General features: G+C 49.7%; 1 protein-coding gene across 9 annotated transcripts in view; it reads right to left on the bottom strand.

Moving 5' to 3' along the window:
• The window catches only part of Efcab8 (EF-hand calcium binding domain 8), a 75,342-nt gene that overhangs the window by 27,239 nt on the left and 26,769 nt on the right, over positions 1-21,334 (bottom strand). For all 9 annotated transcript variants that reach the window (XR_013050883.1, XM_076570903.1, XM_076570907.1 and 6 more), the window contains exons 14-22: positions 17,037-17,104; positions 16,607-16,758; positions 15,557-15,691; positions 13,796-13,906; positions 11,926-12,153; positions 10,095-10,165; positions 6,263-6,467; positions 3,605-3,787; positions 2,421-2,555 (exon numbers count right to left, since the gene is read on the bottom strand). Coding sequence is in view for 8 of the 9 variants with exons in the window: in XM_076570903.1 (XP_076427018.1) it covers positions 2,421-2,555; positions 3,605-3,787; positions 6,263-6,467; positions 10,095-10,165; positions 11,926-12,153; positions 13,796-13,906; positions 15,557-15,691; positions 16,607-16,758; positions 17,037-17,104 (1,288 nt within the window). In the remaining variant the exon portion in view is untranslated. The remainder of the gene's footprint in view (positions 1-2,420; positions 2,556-3,604; positions 3,788-6,262; positions 6,468-10,094; positions 10,166-11,925; positions 12,154-13,795; positions 13,907-15,556; positions 15,692-16,606; positions 16,759-17,036; positions 17,105-21,334) is intronic.

The raw sequence follows: 21,334 nt of genomic DNA, 5'->3' as shown, positions 1-21,334 counted from the left end.
CTATATTAAAAAAAAAAATACTGAACTACAATTTCAAACTCTTAGTTTGGTTTTCAAGACAAAACCACGTCTTTGTGTATATACAGCATATAGGCATAGGAGAGAATTTCAAAGAAAGGAAATTCAGCATGCCTGTGCTGTTTTTATAGGATGTTTTTTAAAGATTTATTTTATATATGTATTTATATGTGTATGGCCCACACATGGATATGGGTGACCATGGAGGCTGTATGTATTTATATGTGTGTGGCATGCACATGAATGTGGGTGACCATGGAGGCTATATGTATTTATATGTGTGTGGCCCGCACATGGATGTGGGTGACCATGGAGGCTGTAAAAGGATGTCAGACAGGACTCACCACCCTCCACACCACAAAGGTGTCTCACTTCTGAATTTGGGGAAACAGGACTCCTTCCCCTACCTCACTGCCAGCACTGGGGCAGCAGAATAGCCAGAAGGGAGAGTGCAGGCCTGTGGCAACATGCCAACCACTGTGAGCCAAGCTAGGGCACAGCACTAGATGTGCAGCTGGCAGTGAGGGTGTGCACTGTCAAGAGGATGGCTTTGGGCAGGACCAGGCAGGATGCATATGATTAAGAGGCATGGATAACCAACATGATGCCTGTTGTAATCTGGCTCTGGCCCCTCGAACCCCAAACATAGCCCCCTTTCATTGTAGAGGAACTGCTGGGTTGACATTGTAATCCCAGGCTCCCTCAGTTCAGTGCTCCAACAAGTTTCCAACCACAAGAGGCTAAAGGTCTTCCTATGGCCCTTGCAGAAAAAACCAGGACAGTTCGAAACCACTAAAACTCAATTCTTAGGGGGTCCAGGACACATGTCTGGCCTCTGTGGCCACCTGTATGCATGTGTACATATAAACATGCAGACAAGCATATACACAGTAATAAAAATTAAATTATATTAAATTTTTAAAAGGTTAATGGTCTAGGACTGGGAATGTAGTTCAGTTGGCAAAGTGCCTACCAAGCATGCCTGAAACCCTAGGTTCGATCCTCAGCACAGCATAAGCCAAGTGGTGGCAAAAACCTTTAATCCCAGCACTTGAGAGATAGAAGCAGCGGGATCTGAAGTTCGGGGTCATCCTCTGCTATATGAGTTCAATGCCAGCTTGGTACATAGGTGTCTGAATTAGGATCTCTGTTGCTGTGATAAAACACTATGACCAGCCGGGCAGTGGTGGTGCACACCTTTAATCCCAGCACTCGGAGGCAGAGGCAGGTGGATCTTTGTGAGTTTGAGGCCAGCCTGGTCTGGAGAGGGAGATCCAGGAAAGGTGCAAAGCTACACAGAGAAACCCTGTTTCAAAGGAAAAAAAAAAAAAACACTATGACCAAAAGCAACATGAGGAGGAAAGGGTTAATTCCAGCTTACAGTTCCACATCACAGCCAGATGTAGGTCTTCAGAAACTGGAAGAGTATCATTGTGAGAGGTCCAGGACAGAGAGGGGACAGGAGGAAGAAATGGGCAGAGATTAACCAACCCAACTTGCACCCCACTATTGTTGTGGAATATTTAACTGTGTAAAGATGTGTTACATTTGTTTATGTTGCAGAATATTACTTTAACTGTGTAAAGATGTATTATATTTGTTTCTGCTGCCTTTGTTAATGACGTAAAGATGTGTTACATTTGTTTGTGTGCATTTCTTTAATTCTGTAAAGATGTGTTGCTGTTTCACCTTGCCTGCCTAAGGCACCTGATTAGTCTAATAAAGAGCTGGATGGCCAATAGCCAGGCAGAGAAAGGATAGGTGGGGCTGGTGGGCAGAGAGAATAAGTAGGGGGAGAAATCTGGACAAGAGAGGAGGAGGAGGAGGAGAGAACAAGGGAAAGAGAGGACAAAACCAGATCAAGAAGCCAGGCAGACACCAGCCAGTCAGCCACTGGAGGAAGAAGGGCAGTAAGACAGACAGACGGACAGACAGACGGAGGGAGGGAGGGAGGGAGGGAGGGAGGGAGGGAGGGAGGGAGGGAGGGAGGAAGGGAGGGAGGGAGGGAAGGAGGGAGGAGAGAGAGAGAGAGAGTGAGAAAGGTAAAAAGCCCCAAAGCAAAAGGAAAATTAAGAAAAACACGTTAAGTTAAAGAGAACTAGCCAGAAACAAGCCTAAGCTGGTAAGCTAGGCTGGGCCTTCATAACTAAGAAGTCTATGTGACATGATTTGGACACTGGTTGGTGCTTTTCAAAAAAAAGAAATTCTGTTACACACGACAAAACACCATCCCAGCCAAAGAGAGAGACTTCTAACCGTGGGTTCTAGAAAAGCCACTTCTCTCCCAGTCCCACCCCTGCCCAGGCTCTAGCAAGCTGCTCTGGAATTCAAATTCACCAGGCCCATGGCACACCCAGCCCTGCCCAGCCCAGGTGCCCACTCCCCCACTGAGCACAGCCCACCTTCTCCACTGAAAAGCTCGACTGCAGCAGCATCTTCCTCCAGAATTCCTCCTTTTTCTTTTGAGAATCTTTGTGAAACGATGGTTTATTGAGTGGCGTGTTAGACAATCTGGATTTGTGAGAACTCAAAGGTTCCTAAAAATAAAAAATGGCCGCTTGGTAACTACATTGGCATCCCCTCTCCTACAGACCACAGAGATCAGGGATAGGGGATGAAAAAATCAGTGATAGGGACCCCAACCTGGAAAAAAGGCCAATGGGGTATCTGGCTGGGCCTGAGAACACTCTGAGACTGAGAGGTTTCTATTTTGTGACTAGCCATTTTGCTCTGTAGGGTAGAGACTTGAGTTGCCTTTAGGGTAGACCCTTCTTTTGTCCTAGAAGTGAGGCTAAAAGGGCCTAAGAATCATTCTTCTAAAGACTGGAGTGCAAAGGCCTAAACTGATCAAAGATGGCCCAGTGTCTTACAGTTAAGTATATTCATCTCACAGAAGCTTAAAGTGCCTGAATCTCACAGTGCCATGATGTATAAGCACCTCACAGAACATCGTACCTCACTGGGCTGGAAGCTGGAATCTCACAGCAGACCCTGCTCAAGCTGGCCTACATTGCCCCATGTCTGGAGCTGGAGCTGGCCAATGCTGCCCCACGCCTGGGAATTGGGAAACACTGGGGCCTCTCACTCAAGCCTCAGGTCTCAGAAATCTAGAACTCAGCTGCAGAAGCAACTGGATTACTTCCTCCACCCCTCCGCCCCTGCACTCTGAGAGTCTCCTTGTACTCAGTATTGGGGTGCTGTCATTATACCTGCAAGCCCAAGGTCAGTTACCCTCCTTCAGACCCTGCTCCCTTCCCACATCCTAAAAACAAGAGCTGTCAAATCCTGGACCTTCAGGGCATGGAGGTGAAGACCATCTTACTGCATCTTGTCCTTCTGCATTTACAGCTTAGGCTTTGGAGAGGTGGCACTTGATGCCCTGAACAGCTCACTCCTGGGCCAGGGCCAGGGCTGGGGCCAGGAGGCTCCATCTTAAAAACTGGAGCTATAGCCCATGCTCTAACATCCAATTTAGGCTTCTAGAACTTTGTTTCCTATAGGTTCTATTCATAAGCTTTCAACTCTCAGATATGGTCTGGAGGGGTGAGCTGGACAACTGGTGCAGGAGGGATGTTCTCACTCCTACCTGCTCAGATAGGTGCCTCTCTTGATCCGTGTCTCTCCGGCGTTTCATCACTGGGGGAGCTGACATCAACCTCCGACTCCCAGAAAAACTAGTTAAGTTTCTGGAAGGCTTGTGTGCCCACTTCTGCTCACTTTTACCTGAGGAGACTTGGGTTCTGGCTACACATTCCTGTACATCTGTCACCTGTGCAGAGAGAGAGGGCAATTCCAGAAACCCCTCCACAAGTGGGACACTCAGACCCTCCTAAGCCCAGTGCCCAAGTCACCAACCCTCCAGGGAACCCAGCATTGCTTCTCAGAAACCTTATACCTTGAGAGTTCTCAGACCAAAGCTTATAAACCTACCCCTGGGCCTACTACTAATACCCTAGGCAGGACACAGCTCCTGAGAGGAACTCGGTCTCCCCATGTGAAAAAAATGGACAGTGGTTTCCAAATATTTACTTAGATACTTTCAATCTTGGGTAAGGCCACAGTACAAAATAGATAAAACATTGAGCTGTTTTGGAGTGTGTAGTACCTACTAGAGTCCCTGAGGTCTGCAGGAACTTCCACCCTTCAGCACACCTACAAAGAAGTGACCTCTACCCACTTGTGGAGGTGACCTCTAGCAATCCAGCTCTATGTAGCAATTTAGAGACTGCATGTTTCTTACGTCCCTGCCACGAGCCTGGAGAACCTTGTATGACATTGTTGCTCAAATGGTGAGGTTGTGGGCAGGACCTACTGCCAACCTGCTGGGATTGGGAAGCGCCTAGAAGAGCAAAGCTGTATCTATCTGGTTGTGTCTGTGAAGGTGTTCTCAAGGAAGAAAGACCCACCCTGAATGTGGGCCCAGCTGGAACAAAAGAGGAAGCCTATTTCTCTGGCCTCCCTTTCTCTGCTTCCTAGTCACCCTGATATGGGCTACTCTGGCTGACCTGGCCCTCCTGCCATGGCAGGCTTAGAATCTCCGAAACTGTGAGCCAAGGTACGTCTTCCTGTTTTCAGTTGCTTCTGTCAGGTGATTGGTTACAGCAGTGAAAAGCTAACAGTGGGACATCTTCAAGGAGGAAATAATCCATTGAAAAGGACAGTGTAGCACCACCAGGCCCTGGAGTCTGACTGTCATGGTCTGGATCTACCCCTTCTTGGTTGTATGCCCTGAGAAAGGTGTCTAACCCCTTCATGCCTCTGTTTTCTGTCACATGAAGATGCTCAAAGGAGCTCCCACCCACTATCCTAGCCACCCTGTAGGGAAAAGGGGCTGGCTACAGAAACTCATCCTGACCCTGGAGCCCAGAACTAGGGAAAGATGGCTCAATCACTTGGCCAGTGAAAGAAACATAGTTTGGCTCAAATCAGAGCCATCTCTGCCCCTGGCCAAGTGACTTGTGAAACCAACCAATCACAGAGCACAACAGTAGAATCCTGGCCCTGGGGCCCAGGACCAGGCAAAGAAACACAGCCTGGGTTTGGGACCTGAGCCAGAGTAATTAACCAAGGAAACATGCCCTAACTCTGAAACTAGTGCCAAAATAACACTCTTGGTCCCTAGAATCAGAGTCAGTGAAAGAAATGTGCCCTGGCCTTAGAATCAATATCAAAAAGCCAAGAAAGGCCAGTGAAAGAAACACAGTTTGGCCCTGAAATCAGGGTTATCTCTGTCCTTAGCCCACAAAACTGGCCAATCCCTGGGCAGAAAAAAAAACTAACCAATCACTGGTTGACTCCACCCCCAAGACATCCTATATAAACCACCCTGCCTGGTCAGTTGTAGGCTGTTCTCTCCACCCTGGTAGAGACAGCTACTCTCCTGGATTCCTCCTTCCCAAATAAATCTCTTTCTCAAAAGAGTTCTGGGTGTGAAGATCTTCATTCACTGGCATAGAGAATATCCTTGCTGAGACATCCCTCAGTGGACAGAGCAAGGAGGAGCTGAAAGAGCTGAAAAGCAACACTTTTCTCCTGTGCCAGAGAAGACTGCTACATTTCTGCAATTTCTTAGGCCAGAGAAGCAGAGCTCTGCTAGGAAGCCCCCTTAAGTGGGGGCTGAGCAAAGCTTAGCTGTAGCAGCTCTCCAGAAGAGGAGCAGGAGTGTTATATCCTGTGAGCAGAGCATCCCCATCACACCAGGTATACTCTGACTCTCCCGAACAGTCAGGATACCCTTCCCTGCTGAAGCAGTTCCAGGCCTGACTCTCCCGAGCAGTCAGAAAATTTCCCTTCCAGGATTGGGCTGCTTCTTTGCAGTTCCAGCCATTAGAGCAGTCCTAAGCAGCTCCAGGTGTCTGGGACACCTCCAAGGCAGAGCTGCCCTGAGCAGCTTGAGGTGTCTGGGATACCTCGCCCTCTAGGATTGGGCTGCCTCTTTGCAGTTCCAGCTGCCAGAGCTGTCCTAAGCAGCTCAAGGTGTTGCCTGACTCCCGAGGGAGTCAGGACACCTTTCCCCAGAGTTACAAAACTCACATTTTGGTGCCAAACCTGGGACCAAACCCACAGAGTTGCAACAAATTTACTTACACACCCCACCCCAGTATAAGTCTCCATCATTCCCTCTGCTTCCAGGTTGCTCTCTCTGCCCTCCCTGATTCTGGCCCATAGCCCAGACAAAAGTGAACGGAGACTGTGATGGGAGTGAGAGGCGCCTGGGAAACAAGAAAAGTGCAGGGCACTGTACCTTCTTCGGCTGTAAAGGCAAGGGGCTCTGGGAGGCATTGAAATTCAAGATGGGCTTCAGCATGCTGACATTCCAGAGGAGGATGTCCCCATTGTAGGAAGAAGTCCCAATGAACTGGTTCTGATACTTGGCCATGCTCAGGATGTCCTCTGTATGGTAGGTATGCCAGTGGTAGTAAGAGAGTTCCAGCGTGGTCTTTTGGAACCTGTGCACATGGCCAGAGGCAGGAGAGTACCAGCTTGGTCTTTTGGAACCTGTGCACATGGCCAGAGGCAGGAGGGTCAAGAGCTCACAGGCTGCAATGCTCTTTTTGGGGAAATCATAGCCTTTAGGATTCAGAGGCCAACTCAGACCAGCACTGACTTGGGGGCCTAGGAACTTGTTTAAAACCCCCACTGACCTCATTTCCTAAGCACCCATTATGCACCAAACATAAGGGCTCTGCTCTTGGGGTTTACAAATGATGAGTCTTAATTCATCCCCTGCATAAAGGTTCAGGTTTAAACAAGAGGAAGTGATAGCTGTGACCAGGCCTCCTGTAACAGAAGGGACCTTGTACATATTGGTCCTTCCTCCTAGAATGTGTGTCCCATCCCAAGTGCTTCCCTGATACCCCTCCAACTCATATCTCGCCCTGGGCCTCCTTGGCTAAGCTGTTCTTGACCACTCCCCAACACTAACTAAGGATTCTGCTCCTCCACAGGAAGCTTGCTCTTTCCCCACAGCAGTCAATATACTTTATAAATCAAAATATCTCATTATTGAATAGAGACTGAGTGTTTGTATGTACTCAAAATTCCTATGTTAGAATCTAATCCTCAAGTGGGGAATGGACCTTGGGGAGGACATCTGGTCAAGAAGACAGAAGCCTCATTAATGGTATGATAAAGAGATCAAAGAGACCCTCCACCCTTCCCATCACAGAAACTACAGCAAGATGATGACCCTTTATCAATGAGGAAAAGGCCCCCACAAGACTCCACAATGCTTTGGCCAAGGACCTTTCAGCCTTTATAAATGCAAGAAATAAATTCTGCGGTATTATGCTGTGTCAGCCTACGTGACTAAGGTAGAAACTACACAGAGAATGAGGTACTGCTCTAAGAGATAACTAAAAAAAAATGCACTTTGGAGGTGGCAGATGAGCAGAGGTTGGAAGAATTCTAAAGCACACTCCAGGAAAAGCCTACAGCACCATGTCTGGGCCACTGAGAAAGGTTCCAGTGTGGGCTTAGGTAGTTTGGATGAGGGCATAGAAAAGGGGAGAGTTATAGAGAAAGCCATGCTGGGGGTGTAGCTCAATTGATAGAGCACTCACCTGGCATGTGTGAAGCCCTGGGTTTGGTCCCAAGCACTGAACAAACTGGACATGGTAGTGGTGGTTGTAATCCCACCACTAGAGAGGTGAAGGCAAGAGGATCAGAATTCCAAAGTCATCTACATAGGAAGTTCAAGGCCAGCCTGTGCTATAGGAGAGAGAGAGAGAATTGTTCCTCTAGTGCTGGAGATGGCACCCTGACTCAACATGCACTCTACCACTGAGTTACCTCCCAGTCCCATCTATTTAAAGATGACCTAAGCGATCCTAAGTTGCTGGTAACAATATGGATGATAATGACCATTATGATATCTCAAGTAGAAATAAGGAGCACGCTACTGGAAACTGGAGGCAAAGCCATCCTGGGTACAAAGTGCCAAAGAACTTGGCTGGACTGTGTTCACATTCTAGTGCTTTATGGCAAATAGAGCTTGTAAGTCGTGAGACTGGGTATTTATTTGAGGAAATTTCTAAGAAGGATATTTGAAGGTGTAGACGGTTATCCCCTGTTTATAGTAAAATTCTAGAAAAGAAAAATAATTTTAAACCAGAATTGTTGAGCAAAGGGGAAGAAATTCAGGGGTTGCTGCTCAATGACAGAGTATTAGCCTAGCACATATGAGGCTGTGGTTCAGACCATAGTACCAAAAAGGAATGGGGCACAGAACTTAAGATTTGAGACCTCCTCTTCTCAGCCCTGATCTACTGGGAGGAAAGATAAGCCTTTCAAGGTGTGGTCCAGACTGTGAGAATACTATGGGTCGGCCACTTGACGGAAGCTGTGTGCTATGTCCTAAGACAATGGAAGAATGACTCTCGGAGCAATTCAGGTATTTGAACTGTCCTTCCTGTTGCCAATGGGTTTCAGAAAAGAGGCCACCAGTACAAGTTAGACCTCAGCACCCCTTGCTCTCAACTTCATAGGCTCTCATCTCACACTCTGGTATCATGTTCTTTAACCATGCCAGACATAGTTCCTAAGGGCAAAAGTATGATACAAGCTATACCAACAGAGATAGGAAAGCTTGGCTAGATTCCAGTGGGCAGAGCAATGGGTCCAGAGATGCAGCCCCAGACAGCCACAGGACTCATGTAGCCATGGAAGCAGGTTATCTAGAGGTTTGCATATTTGGCCCCTACAAAACAGGAGCTCCATCTCAGGAGCCTTGGAGGCAGAGCACCAAGAAAGAGGATTATTTTGGCGTCTTAAGATTACTCAACAGATGAAGGTGCCTGTTGCCAATCACGATGACCTAAGTTTAGTCCTTGGAACCCTCATGGTAGAAGTAACAAACTGCCAGGCAGTAGTGGCACATGCCTTTAATCCCAGCACTTGGGAGGCAGAGCCAGACAGATCTCTGTGAGTTCGAGGCCAGCCTGGTCTACAAAGCGAGTTCCAGGAAAGGCGCAAAGCTACACAGAGAAACCCTGCCTCAAAAAAACGAAGAAGAAGAAGAAGAAGAAGAAGAAGAAGAAGAAGAAGAAGAAGAAGAAGAAGAAGAAGAAGAAGAAGAAGAAGAAGAAGAAGAAGAAGCAAACCATAAGTTATCCTCTGACTTCTGCCTATATGCCATGGCACACATACCAGACAGACAGACAGACAGATGACTGAATGATAGATGTGAAATTTGTTCCAATGAGTTTCAGACTCACTTGGGATCTTCTGCTCATTCCTTTCCTCCTGACTCCACTCATCTGTCCTGTGCACAACTCACTGTTGGACTTTGGAAGTACATAACAAGTCCACGTCACATGTTTAGAGCCAAGAGAGAATTTGCCTCCGGATAAGTGGTGTACTGGGTCTCATCCACACCTGACTTAAATATTTAGATGATACTTTGGACTTAGACATTTTAGTGTACACTAACCAAATGATACCTTCAGTGCCACCTTCTGCTCCCACCACTAGGTGGCCTTGTCCCTGCCCCCTGTTTCGTGGGAAAGGTGTCAGCTCTGAGGTAATTGTGTAATTCAGCCATCCCAAGGACCAGTGTGAGCATTTTAGAAGATCAAGCCTTTGGAAGGTGGTGAGGTCGTGCGGGTGGAGCCCTCCTCTGTGAGGTTATAGCCCCTCCACCCTTCTGTCAGGTAAGTTCATAGAAAGGAAAGAGCTTTCTAGGAACCAGGAAGCAGGCCTTCACCAGAAACCAAACTTGCTAGCACCTTGGGCTTAGCTTACCCTGCCTCCGGGACTATAGGAGATAAATCCCTGCACCTTGTAAGTGACCAGTCAATGGCATCTTTTTCTAAGAGACTGAAGTAATTCCTCCATGGAATGGGAAGCTGCATGGGGATAGAGACTGTCACTTGTGCCACGGCCATCATCAGCAGAAGGCGGCACCTCACTACATGCTAAGTGAATAATGGGTAGACGCATGGGTGGAGCCATGGCTGACAGCCACCATGGATACCCTCCTTGCTATAGCAACTGCTGGGAAAGCTTGGGATGAGGAAAGCTCAAAGTAAGGGGAGACACCCAGCAGCCTAAGCCTCCCACTCACACTTGCCGCTCACGTGAAACTGGTGATTCTCTTACTCCACCCCGTCATGTAGTACGATTTGTTCATGTGGACGATTCCACTAATCTGTTGGAGATAAAGAAAACAGAGCACCAGACTCCTCAGGGAGCATGCCTCTGGGCTCCTCATGCTTTCCTAAACGCACCTAGCAGAAAGTCAAAACTCAATGAAGGTGAGAATTCCCAGAGTCAATGCCACCATCAAGCTTTCAGAGTGCCTGCTAATTACCTAACTGGAGAAAGCTAGAGACCATCAAACCTGATGTATTTGAAAGAGGCAGATAATGTGGACAGCCATGTTCATTTTACAGAAGAGACACTGGGCAACACATGGTCTGGCTAGGGTCCAATAACGGCTGAGAGATCTAGACCAGTACCAGATTCTGGTTCTCTCTCTCTCTCTTTCTCTCTCTCTCCTGTGTGTGTGTGTGTGTGTGTGTGTGTGTGTGTGTGTGTGTGTGTGTGTGTGTATGTGTGTGTGTATGTGTGTGTGTGTGTATGTGTGTGCGTGCGCACAGAAGTCAACCTCCAGTGCAGTTTCTCGGTTACCATCCACTTTGTTTGAAGGGAATGGCCCTCACTGGGAACTGGAGCTCACAATTAGGCTAGTCTGCTAGGACAGCAAACCTCAGGGATCTGCCTGTCTCCCTCTGCTGGGATTAGAAACCTCCCCAGGGTTGGGATTAGAAGCCCATGCTACCACCCTCAGCTGTTTAAATGGGGGCTGGGATGAGACTCTTCCACCAGCTGAGCTCTCTCCGGCACCCTCACCTCTGGCTTCTTCACCTAGCGTTCCTTCTGCCCAGGTTAAAGGAAGGGGGTTCAAGTCCCAAAGTGGCACTTACAGCTGACTCCACTCTACGCTATATCCACGGACTGTTCCTAGAGCCCCAACAAGTACTTTCTGTCTCGGGCTGTCCCAATGTCCAGAAATGAGCTCAACCTAGGCTGCAGGGGGATTTCTGGTAGTTAGATAAAAGCCAGAGTTGCTCAGGAACTTGTGAAACCATTTCCCATTTTCCAAAAGCAGTCATTTCCCTTGCCTCTGACAGAAGGGGCATATGGCCACCTGTGGCGCCTATCAGCATTCAGAGTCCATGCTGCCCCCAGGCTCCCTCGGTATCACAAGTACTTGTTACACATTCCACAGTCCACGCTGGCATCCCAGCCCTTCTCGGTTCTCCCAGACACCCATTTGCTCTTTTTATAAGAGCAAGTCCCCCCACATACTATTCTCACTACATTCTCTTTCTCTTACTCACTCTCTCTTATTCTCTTGCCCTCTCTTGCCATGCTCTGTGGTCCATCTCTGGCTACCTCGCTATCTTTGCTATTCTCTCCCACTTCCCTAGCCCTGGCCACATGCAGTCTGCTGGCCACGTCCAGTCTACTTCTTTCTCTCTCTGCTCTGGACTCCTCCAGATGCCCCTGGCTGTTCTGTCTCATATCTACAATAAAAATCTTAACCATATCATGGAGTGGTCATGTAGGCAGTTTCTTTACTGTACCCCTTACACACACTTTCAAATAGGAGTGAGCAGAGAAGCCTCCAAATCAAACTCCCCCACTGCTAAAAAACACACCCCAAAGCTCCAAGGTGCAGAAGAATAACATGTCCTTGCACATTCTAAATGCAAGAGCAACTGACATCTGTGGAACCCTCACGAGAGACATTGCCTCGCTTCATTTCATGCAGGAGGACCCAAAGGCTCAGGCAAGTTTGAAGGCAGGCTGCCTGACCATGCTGTGCAGCCTCTTAGACACACAGAAAACTATATTCTAGGGTTCCCAGGAACCTGCTGGCTCCGGCTAATGGACCCCACTGACCTCCAATTGTTCCTGGGTGGGAAAGGTTATCAGGCACTCCCCGGTGTTGTAATTCCACATCTGCATTTTGCCATCACGCAAGCCTGTGAGCAGACACCGCTCTGACTCGTCCAGGGACATGGCGGTCAGCTCACTTGGCGGGGTGCCAGACACAGAGAACTCCATCCTCTTCTTGCCCGTGGTGATGTCCCACACACTCACTGTGCCCCGTAGGCAGCCACTCACCACCTGTAAGTGGAGCACACAGGTGCCCCAACTCACTGCAGGGCAGTCCTAAGTATGCCATGGGGCCCCTCCCTTCTACACCCCCCCCTTCACCCTGGCGACCTGCACAGCATAGGTAATGCCTGAAAACAGACCTTCCTGGGCTCTGTGTCAAAAAAAAAAAAAAAAAAAAAAACTGTAGCTACGACTCTTTTTAAATGAATCGATTTCATAATGCTCTCATTAATTCAAAAATAGCACTTGGGGACTCAAGTTCCCGGAAGAGGAGGAAAGCCACACCTATATTAAAGATCGTGCAACACTGATCCACTGGTTAGAACTTCCTGGCTATGGAGGGTTAGAATGTTACAGAGCTGGGACCCAAATGATCCTGGGCTATGTTTAGTTCCCTCTTAACCTAACACACCTCTTCGACTCTGAGGGAACACCTTTAAACTGTTAGCTTAGCAGACCACCAGCTTCCCCAGACCCTAATGCTGAGAATGACATCAGGTGACACCAGGCAGCCGAGTTTCTCTGCTTTACCATCTTCTCACCCATGTATTGAGGAAATGCCCCAGTGTGTGGCTTTCGTTTCTCCCATGACTACGAAAGCTCACGGAACCGCTTCAGCATCAGAATATGTAAGTTGAGGGAACCTGAATCCATGTTCCCAGACCATTGGTCATATTTGCTCAAGACAAACTCTTCTTCCCGTGAGGTGAGAGCCGTGATTTGCATCAACTCACTCATCATTCTCTCCAGAGAAGAGAATCGATGGTATAGAGAAGACACTTGGCAAAGCACCTTTAGTCAGGACCAAAATGGGAGCAAAAGGCCAAGCGGGGAACAGGTTCCTGGACCCTCCACAGAGAAGCACTGAGGTCAAAAGATGGCTGTGCATTCACCCCCCTTCATCCTGTTCCAAGGCAGTCACCTGTGAGGCTACTTCAGACTGGCATTGGCATTCATTCCCACTGGGAAGAGTTGGGTATGTTTACAAACAAAAACAAAAGCTGTTCTGCAGCCCCGAAGAGCCCTAAGGCAGCTGGAGACTGAGACCGTGGTACTAAGAGCCAGAATTAGAGGAGAGCTCTGGCCAAAGGCCACTCTGGCACAGACAGTCACCCTGTCCACAGCCCAGGCCAGACAAGAGATGCCACTGGGGGTGGGCAGAAGCCTGCAGCCCTTTCTGTTCATGTTCCTTATACGCATTGTGTGTGCCCAGCTGCCCTACACGGTGAGGTATCTCCTCAGCACCACAGGGCGCTGGCTGTGGTGCCTTTCCCATACAATACAGAGTGCAGCTCCCACAAAGTGGTACTCTGGGGTAGAGCTCATAGGGTGGGAACCTTGAGGGACACCCGCACCAGCAACTGTTTCTGTGCCAGGAGAACTGCCTGCACAGAGCTGACCTAAGTGACAGCCCGAGGCAGGATACTCAGAGGGTCAACAATCCAGTGACCAGATGGGGAGCTCTGTCAGACCCCATGACAACCGGGCTGCAAGACCACTTCATGTCTACATTTTTGGTGACACCAGGGCTACAACCAAAGCACTAATGATTTCCAGGGTGCCACATGAGCTGACTGCTATGTGAATGCAGACTCGGGCACGTGGAGACCGGCGCTCCTCCCAGGTGCTGAGGCCAGCCCTGCCCACTCACCTGCTTGAAGATCTTGCTGTAGAGGACCGCACACAGGGCTGTGCTGTGAGTCGTCAACTTCCCTGTTTTCATGGGCCCCTGGGATTCCAAGTACCCTCTGAGGATCCCAATCTGTGGGCAGGGGAGGGGCGGACAGCGGAGCAGTCAGATGGGCTCTGCCCTCTGTGACTAAGGCCTTGAAGAGAAACCTCCAACACCAAGATATCCTGTACCCCCTTGAGGCTCCTCAGAAAGGCCCAATTTCCAGGACTGGGACTCCCAGTCCCTCATGTTCCAATAATGCCCCTGAGACCCAAGTCCATGGTCCTCTCTCTCCTTCTGAGGAGCTAAAGCCTCACTCAGGTGTTTCTTTTGTAACCAGTCTGGCAGACATGAAGCTATTCTAAAGACACACTTGTGTCTTCCAATCTGACTATGAGACTGTTGAAACTGTGGCCCCCAGAGAAATGGGAATTTCCCCAGGATCAAAGATATTTCACATGATTCTACATCGGACCATCTTACAGGAAAGTACTGAAGCCAGACAGTAACGGGCCAATGGCCAATCTGCCTGGGACTATTTAGATATGCATACCCTTGGCTCTCTATTTAAAATTGAATCTCACTTCAGGACCCCAAAGACGGACCTGAGGGGTTTGTTGGATCTCTTTACACCTTTTCCCAGTGGGACCATACTGAATGAATCTCCTTTTTCTGATTTCCACTATCAATTTGGCTTTTTGTTTATTTGGTTTTGTTTTTGTTTTTGTTTTTTTAAAGACAGGGTTTCTCTGGGTAGCCCTGGCTGTCCTGGAACCCACTCTGTAGACCAGGCTGGCCTCAAACTCAGAGACCCATCTGCCTCTGCCTCCTCAGTGTTGGGATCAAAGGCGTGTGCCATCACCACCCAGCTTTAATTTGGCTCTTTTAATTGGCTCGTCACGGACCTGACTTGAGGCACAGATTGTGACGTCCAAGTCCAAAAACACCTTCAGGAAGCCTTCTGTGACCAGTCCAACCTCAAGCTCAGTGCTCCCTGTGCTCAGGAACCCGCAGAAACCAACACTTTCATATGAGTTGACCTTACCTGAGTAATACACTCTCACATCCCAACAAAGCAAGGGGTTAAATGCTGTCATGGCCCCACCCAGAGAGTCTACACGAACGCCCAGGAAGACTGAAAATGAATTTCAAAGGTCTGCTCAATTTTAACAATACTGACAGCAAGCCCGGCACCCATCAGAGATGTAAGCACCTTTCTCTTTCTCTCTCTCCATAAACCTGCTGCAAAGGAGAGAGCCAGCCGTGTGCACAGAAAGACATCTGTGTCCCTTGGCAGGGTGGTCCAGCCAACGGTGGGTAGGTACGTGGCTTCAGTGAAGCTCTCTAGACAGACGCTCCTGCCATTTGTCTGCCACTGGGTTCCCACGTGGGACCGGGTCTCACCATGCTCTAGTCAGTCCTCCCCTCCTGCCATCCTCAAGGCCAGGGCAGACCCATGGGCACCACCCATGGCTCACAGGCACTCCTCCTGACAGTTTTCTTCCTGGAGTTGATGACTACAACGAATGGGGTCAAAGGAACATGGAGGGATGACGGGAGAGTCTGAAGGGCGCATGAGTGGGGAGGGAGCAGGGGCAGCAGGGGTGGAGGAAAGGATGGCCGAGGGTCCAGAACCTGCTCTCGAGGAAGCTCAAGCACCAGAGCGTCACAGACTCCAGAGCCAGGCCAGCACAGGACACAGACCCTGTCAGCTGCGCCCGTTCCTAGGACAGCACTCACATTGTAGGTGCTACAGATGAGGGTGCAGTCTCTGTGGAAGTAGGCACTGGTGATGGGGCAGTTGCCCAGGGTGAAGAGCTTCCCGCAGAAGGACTGGAGGCACACATAGTCTTGCAGGTCCCACACACGAATGTTCTGTCAGGAACAGGCAAGAGGCAGGAGGGTCTGCACCAGCAGCCAGCACCCTAGGCCCTGGGGATGCCCCAGCGAGCAAGGTCACCCATGTATAACGTACATGCTGTCTGTCACAGCCCCACCCAGAGAGGCTAAACTAATGGCCAGATTGTGGGAGCCCGTTCTGGGGTTCCTCGTGGCTTTACCCAGCAGGTCCAAATAGAGGATGATCAGGACCACGGGCCTGAGTGCAGGTATCTGAGATGGTCTGCACTTGGCTGTGCTGGGGGAGGAGGTCTTTTGCTCCACCCCTTGGCGTCTCTATAAAAACCCTGGACCAGAGACAGTCGGGGCCTGTTGGAATAGGTTCCAGGCCCTCTCGAGGCTATCCTTTATTTTCTATCTGTTTATCTCCGCAAGATTCTCCACTATAAATCCTTCTATCTAATATTTCCTGCTGCTCGCACTCAAGAAAACTCTGGGAAGCTGTGGGGGTGGTGGGTAAACCCCCCACACCAGATAATCCATGTTCTCAGTGAGTGAGAGAGAACAGAGCCTCCTTCCTCAGCTTTCCTAAGCTCCTCTGTCCTGCCTGGACTTCTAAGCCCAGCAAGCTAAAGGCAAAGACAGCAGGCAGGCTGCACCCTCCCCCAGACCTTCTCTTGCTCTCTAACTCCAGGCCAGCTCTAGACTGCTCAGAGATGGGCTCTGCCCTCCCCGGAGGCTGCTGAGGTTTGTGGCCACCTATACAATGACTAGGGCACCACCCTGTGGGCCTTTGGTAAAGCGTGAGACCATGGGCAGGAAGGTTACCTCTGTGCCTCAGACTCCTCCCAATACGGGCTGAGCTACGCCAGCACCCCAGGGTCAGTGTCTTTTCCTGGGGAACAGAGCTAGAGGGGTGGGGGACAAAGGTATGTTCCACAAGGGTGACACCTTGTCCCTGGAGACGCTGATCAGGATGCTGGTGTTCTGGCTGTTCACAAGAAGGTGCGTCACTGACGTCTGATGTCCCTTCATCAGCCACACAGGCTTTTTTGAGACCAGGGGGTTCCACAGGCGGATGTGGGGGTCATAGCCACCAGTTGCTGGAGTCAAGAAATGAGTATCAGCTACCAGGGACCTTCTTCTAGGGCCAGGCCTCAGACTCCAGCCAGAGTTGGCAGATGGGGGAGGTCACTGTGACCTGTCACTGTCCCTCTTGCCTTTCCTCTCTGTGTCCACGTCTGACAGCCTGAGTCACACCCCACCCCCACCCACCCCCGTGATGCAGATCAGCAGCAGAAGAAGCCATGTCCTGGGCTCTGGTCATCCCCAGGCTGCTGCAGCCCCAGTCCAACTCTGCTTCTGGGGAATGAGTACTCACCCAGGAAGTTCCTGTCCGGGCAGTAGTCAAAGCAAAGAATTCCTTTTCTTAAATTCAGTGATGATAACCTGGAGCAGAAAATCAAGGCGGGAAAGATGCAGGACTAAGAGCAGCAGCCTGAGCTTTGGGAGTGGAGGAGCTAGGAGCCTGGTGGGGAGGGGTCAGGATCTCTCCACCCAGGAAGGAGAGAAGCCTCAGACCTGCCCAGTGCTCACTCAGCACCCAAAGCATAGCCCAGTGAAGTAGCAGGTGCCCAAATCAGTAGCTCATGGGGAGACACCCACCCTTTGGGAAGAAAAAAAAAAACCAAACATGAGCGAGTCTTTCTATTCGTAAAGCATTTTGCATTGTTCCAAAAACAAGCCTAACATGATTTTGCACCTACCACCCTCAGGCAGGTACCTCCAAGCCAAGACACAAATAAAAAAAATTTAAATAAATTATTAAAAAGGCAGCTCAGGGCCACTGATGCTGTGCCCTCACTCTGTGCTGGATGTCATCTCACAGGTCACCTGGACCCCCAGGTGCAATCCTCAAGAGTGGCATGATGCCATGAGAACAGCAGGATCAAGAGCTGACCTATGGGTGCACAGTCAGGGACCTACAAAGGGATGAGGACTCTGGTGGGTACAACAGGAAACAGCTCAAGACATCCAGGAACAGGAAAAGAGGAGGAAGAAGAGGAGGAGAGGAGGCGAGGCAGGGCTCAAAGGTCAGAGAGACCCCGACAGGACCGCAGGGCTGTCAGGCCCCCGACACAGGCCGCTGAACTTCCTTATCGCCTTCACACTGCATCATGTCTAGTCTAGGACCCCTTCGCTTCCATATCAGCCTCCCAGCTGTTCCTTAACCTCCAGCCTTGCTTCAGATTTCCAAGAGCACATCAAAGCACGCATAGCCCACCCACTGGCAAGCCAGAGAGGTGGGCCATAAGATGGCTTAGTGAGTAAAGGCACTTGTTGCCAACCCTGATGACAGGGTTTGGGACCCACACCATGACAGGAGAGAACCAACTTTCACAAGTTGTCCTGTGAGCTCCACATGAGTACGGTAGTGTATGCTACCATCCCTATAATAAATATATGTTTTTTAAAAAAAACAGATGCCTCCATCTACACCTTTATGTGCAGAGACATGTTCTGGAACAACAGCCGTCAGGAGGACAGAAGGAATTACTTCAGACTGACTCATTCACCTACACAACAGACATCTGCTGGCTCATGTTCCCTGCCAGGACTCAGGGGCCACTATGCTCCCTGCCTTACAGTTCTTGTCCCCTGGAGCAAAGCATAGGAGCAAGGAAATGAACAGAGCCAGGAGGGACAGTGACCAGCTATGAGAAGTCTGCAGGGGACACAATGGGATGGCTTGGCAGAGGGAAACTGGATGACTCATTTTAGACAGCCTCTCTGAGAAGGGTGATGGGAGGCAGAAATCTGTAGGGGAATTAGAAATGGCCAACGGGAGCACGCGGAGGGGGACGAGGCTTCAGACCCAGAGGGTTATAGGGTTGGCAGAAGTAGTCAGAGGCAAGGCAGTGAAGGATTATGGACTATGAAGGATTCATGCAGGACCCAGAGGGATGAGACCTACAGATGGTTGTGTATAGGGACAGAAGCCAGAGGGGACCTAGTGAGCAGTGACAATGACTTCAGATAGGAGTTGATGGAAGAAATAAGAAAAGAGAAAGGAGGGGAGCCAGGGTGGGTCAGTTACACACTCCACACCAGCTCCTACGGCCCCAGACCCTGATCCTCCACCAGCTCCGCTCCTGACCTCAGTCACCTGAAGAGGTCAGGTAAGACCAACTACAATGAAGCTGGACCCTCGGGGCCCTGAGAGGCTGAGGCTGACTCTGCAAGAATCAGGTTTGGCAATTCAAGTCTCACCTATAGTGGTTACTCGCCTAGAGGGCATCAGATGCCAGAGACCAGCAGACAGTCAACAGTGCCACCTCCTGGCCTGAAGTGGGACTGCACCAAGGCAGAAGAAGGTATGTGTATACATGTCCCCAAATTGAATATTCCAAATTCTCCACCTCCATCCTTGGCCACCTCCAGGTCACCATCATACATGGCCTAAACTATTGTGATAGCCTCCTCCCTGGTGACCCCACCTCTCCCGGCCCTTAGACCCCACCATTGATCGCTCTGCTCAAAACTATCTGCATTTTGCTTATACCTGATTCCAAAGAATTAGAGCAAGGCATTCCAAGGTACTTGGGAAATATTAACTCAGACTAGTGCCCAGGTGATAATAAGAAATTGTGGATTTTTTTATGTTCTTATGTATATATTTGAGGTGTTTCAAAATAAAAATGTTAACTAAGAAAACGAGAGGCGGAGAATGATGATGCATGATGCCTTTAATCCCAGTCCTTAGGAGGTGGGCAGATCTCTGTTAGTTAGAGGCTAGCCTGGTCTACATAGTGAGTTCCAGACCAGCCAGGGTTACATAGTGAGACCCTGTCTCAAAATCAAATAAAAAGAGAGAATGGGGGGGGGAGGAAGGAAGGAAGGAAGGAAGGAAGGAAGGAAGGAAGGAAGGAAGGAAGGAAGGAAGGAAGGAAGGAAGGAAAGAAGGAAGAAAGGAAACAAGAGAGAGCTTGGGCTTTGGCTCAGTGATGGAGTGCTTGCCTAGCAAGCACAAGACCAGTCCCCTGGCAAAACAAGAAAACCAAATATGGTGGATCATAATCACAGCGCTCGGGCGATGGAAGCAGGAAGATGGCAAGTTCAAGGCCAGCCTGAGCTACACAGCAAGACTGTCTTAAAATAAATAAATTAATTAATTAATTAAAAAAACAGGGAGAGAGAGAAAGAAAGGAAAGAAGGAAGGAAGGAAGGAAGGAAGGAAGGAAGGAAGGAAGGAAGGAAGGAAGGAAGGAAGGAAGGAAGGAAGACAAGCAGAAAGGAGCAGAGGGCCTGGGGTAGGAGTGTGCCTGAACTCTGGGCCTGTGGACCTTCAGTGGGAAGACGAGACAAGAAGGGGAAGGCATCCGAACCAGCCACCCGGGGCCACAGTGAGGTGGCGCTCTGGCCTCCTCCTGCCATCAAATGCAATAAAATAAAAAAGTCTAGGACAAAGGAAACAAAACATGTCGGAACTGTCTCAGAGATGGAGTGCCCGCGCTCGTGGGGGTTGTCCTATTTCTGCATCGGGGCCTATCATAGGAAGAGAAGAGGCAGGTGCCTTTTGACACCTAATTAACGTGTTCTGCAGTTGGTGGGTTTTGTCGTTTGTTTTCACTGTGTGGTTTAACACATGCCACCGGAACATTCTCTGCTCAAGGAGTCCCCAAAGCCTGAGGTCGGCACTGGCTTCGCCCTCCACGGGTGAGGAAATGGAGGTTTCAACTGAGGGTGAAGACGCTCACTTTCACTACTTCATCTACAAATGTATTTTGAGCCCAGCCAGCGGTACAGGCCGGTAATCCTAGGCCTTGCAGGGCGGAGGCAGGAGGATCAGTTCAAGACCAGCTTGGGTTATGTGAGACCCTGCCCCACTGTCCCCTTCACAAAAGAGAGAGAGAAGACAAGACATGCCTTTCGTCTGCCTACCTCACATAGGCTGGGGCTGACTTGTGCTGTGTTGTTTGTTTTTAATACATTGGTCAGTAGAGCGGGTCTACCGGGGCTGGGCAAGTGGCTCTGTGGGTAGAGCACCTGCCACTCAAGCGTGAGGACCTGAGTTTGAATCCCAGACACCGCAGGGCGGTGGTGGCGCATGCCTTTAATCCCAGCACTCAGGAGGCAGAGCCAGGCAGATCTCTGAGTTTGAGGCCAGCCTGGGCTATAGAGTGAGATCCAGAATAGGCACCAAAACTACACAGGGAAACCCTGTCTTGAAAAAAAAAAAAAAAAAGAATTCCCAGACACCATGGAAAGTTGGGCACTGTAGTGCACATCTGTAATCCCATCTTTCTATAGCAAGCTATGATGCCAAACCAGGAGAACCTTCAGGAACTCACAGGCCAGCCAGTCAGGTGTGCACAGTGGTAACAAAAAGATGCCCTGTCTCAAGCAGTGGGAGATGAGAACCAACACCGGAGGTTGTCCTCTGACCTCCACATGTGCACTAAGGCATGCATTCCACCCCCAACCCCCAGACCACACACACGCACGCACGCACGCACGCACGCACGCACGCACGCAGACAGAGACAGAGAGAGAAAGACAGAGACAGAGAGATACCCTTTTTCAACTGGCAGACATTCCAGAACGATAATTAAACAGAATCCAGAGCCATGTGCTAGGTCCTATATCCAATGTCAGCCTATGGGACACAAGCTGCTTCCT

The sequence above is a fragment of the Peromyscus maniculatus genome, chromosome 4 (genome assembly GCF_049852395.1).
Source record: "Peromyscus maniculatus bairdii isolate BWxNUB_F1_BW_parent chromosome 4, HU_Pman_BW_mat_3.1, whole genome shotgun sequence".
Lineage (NCBI taxonomy): Eukaryota > Metazoa > Chordata > Mammalia > Rodentia > Cricetidae > Peromyscus > Peromyscus maniculatus.
Note: the sequence above shows the minus strand (reverse complement) of the source record. Positions and strands in the feature narration are given on the sequence as shown.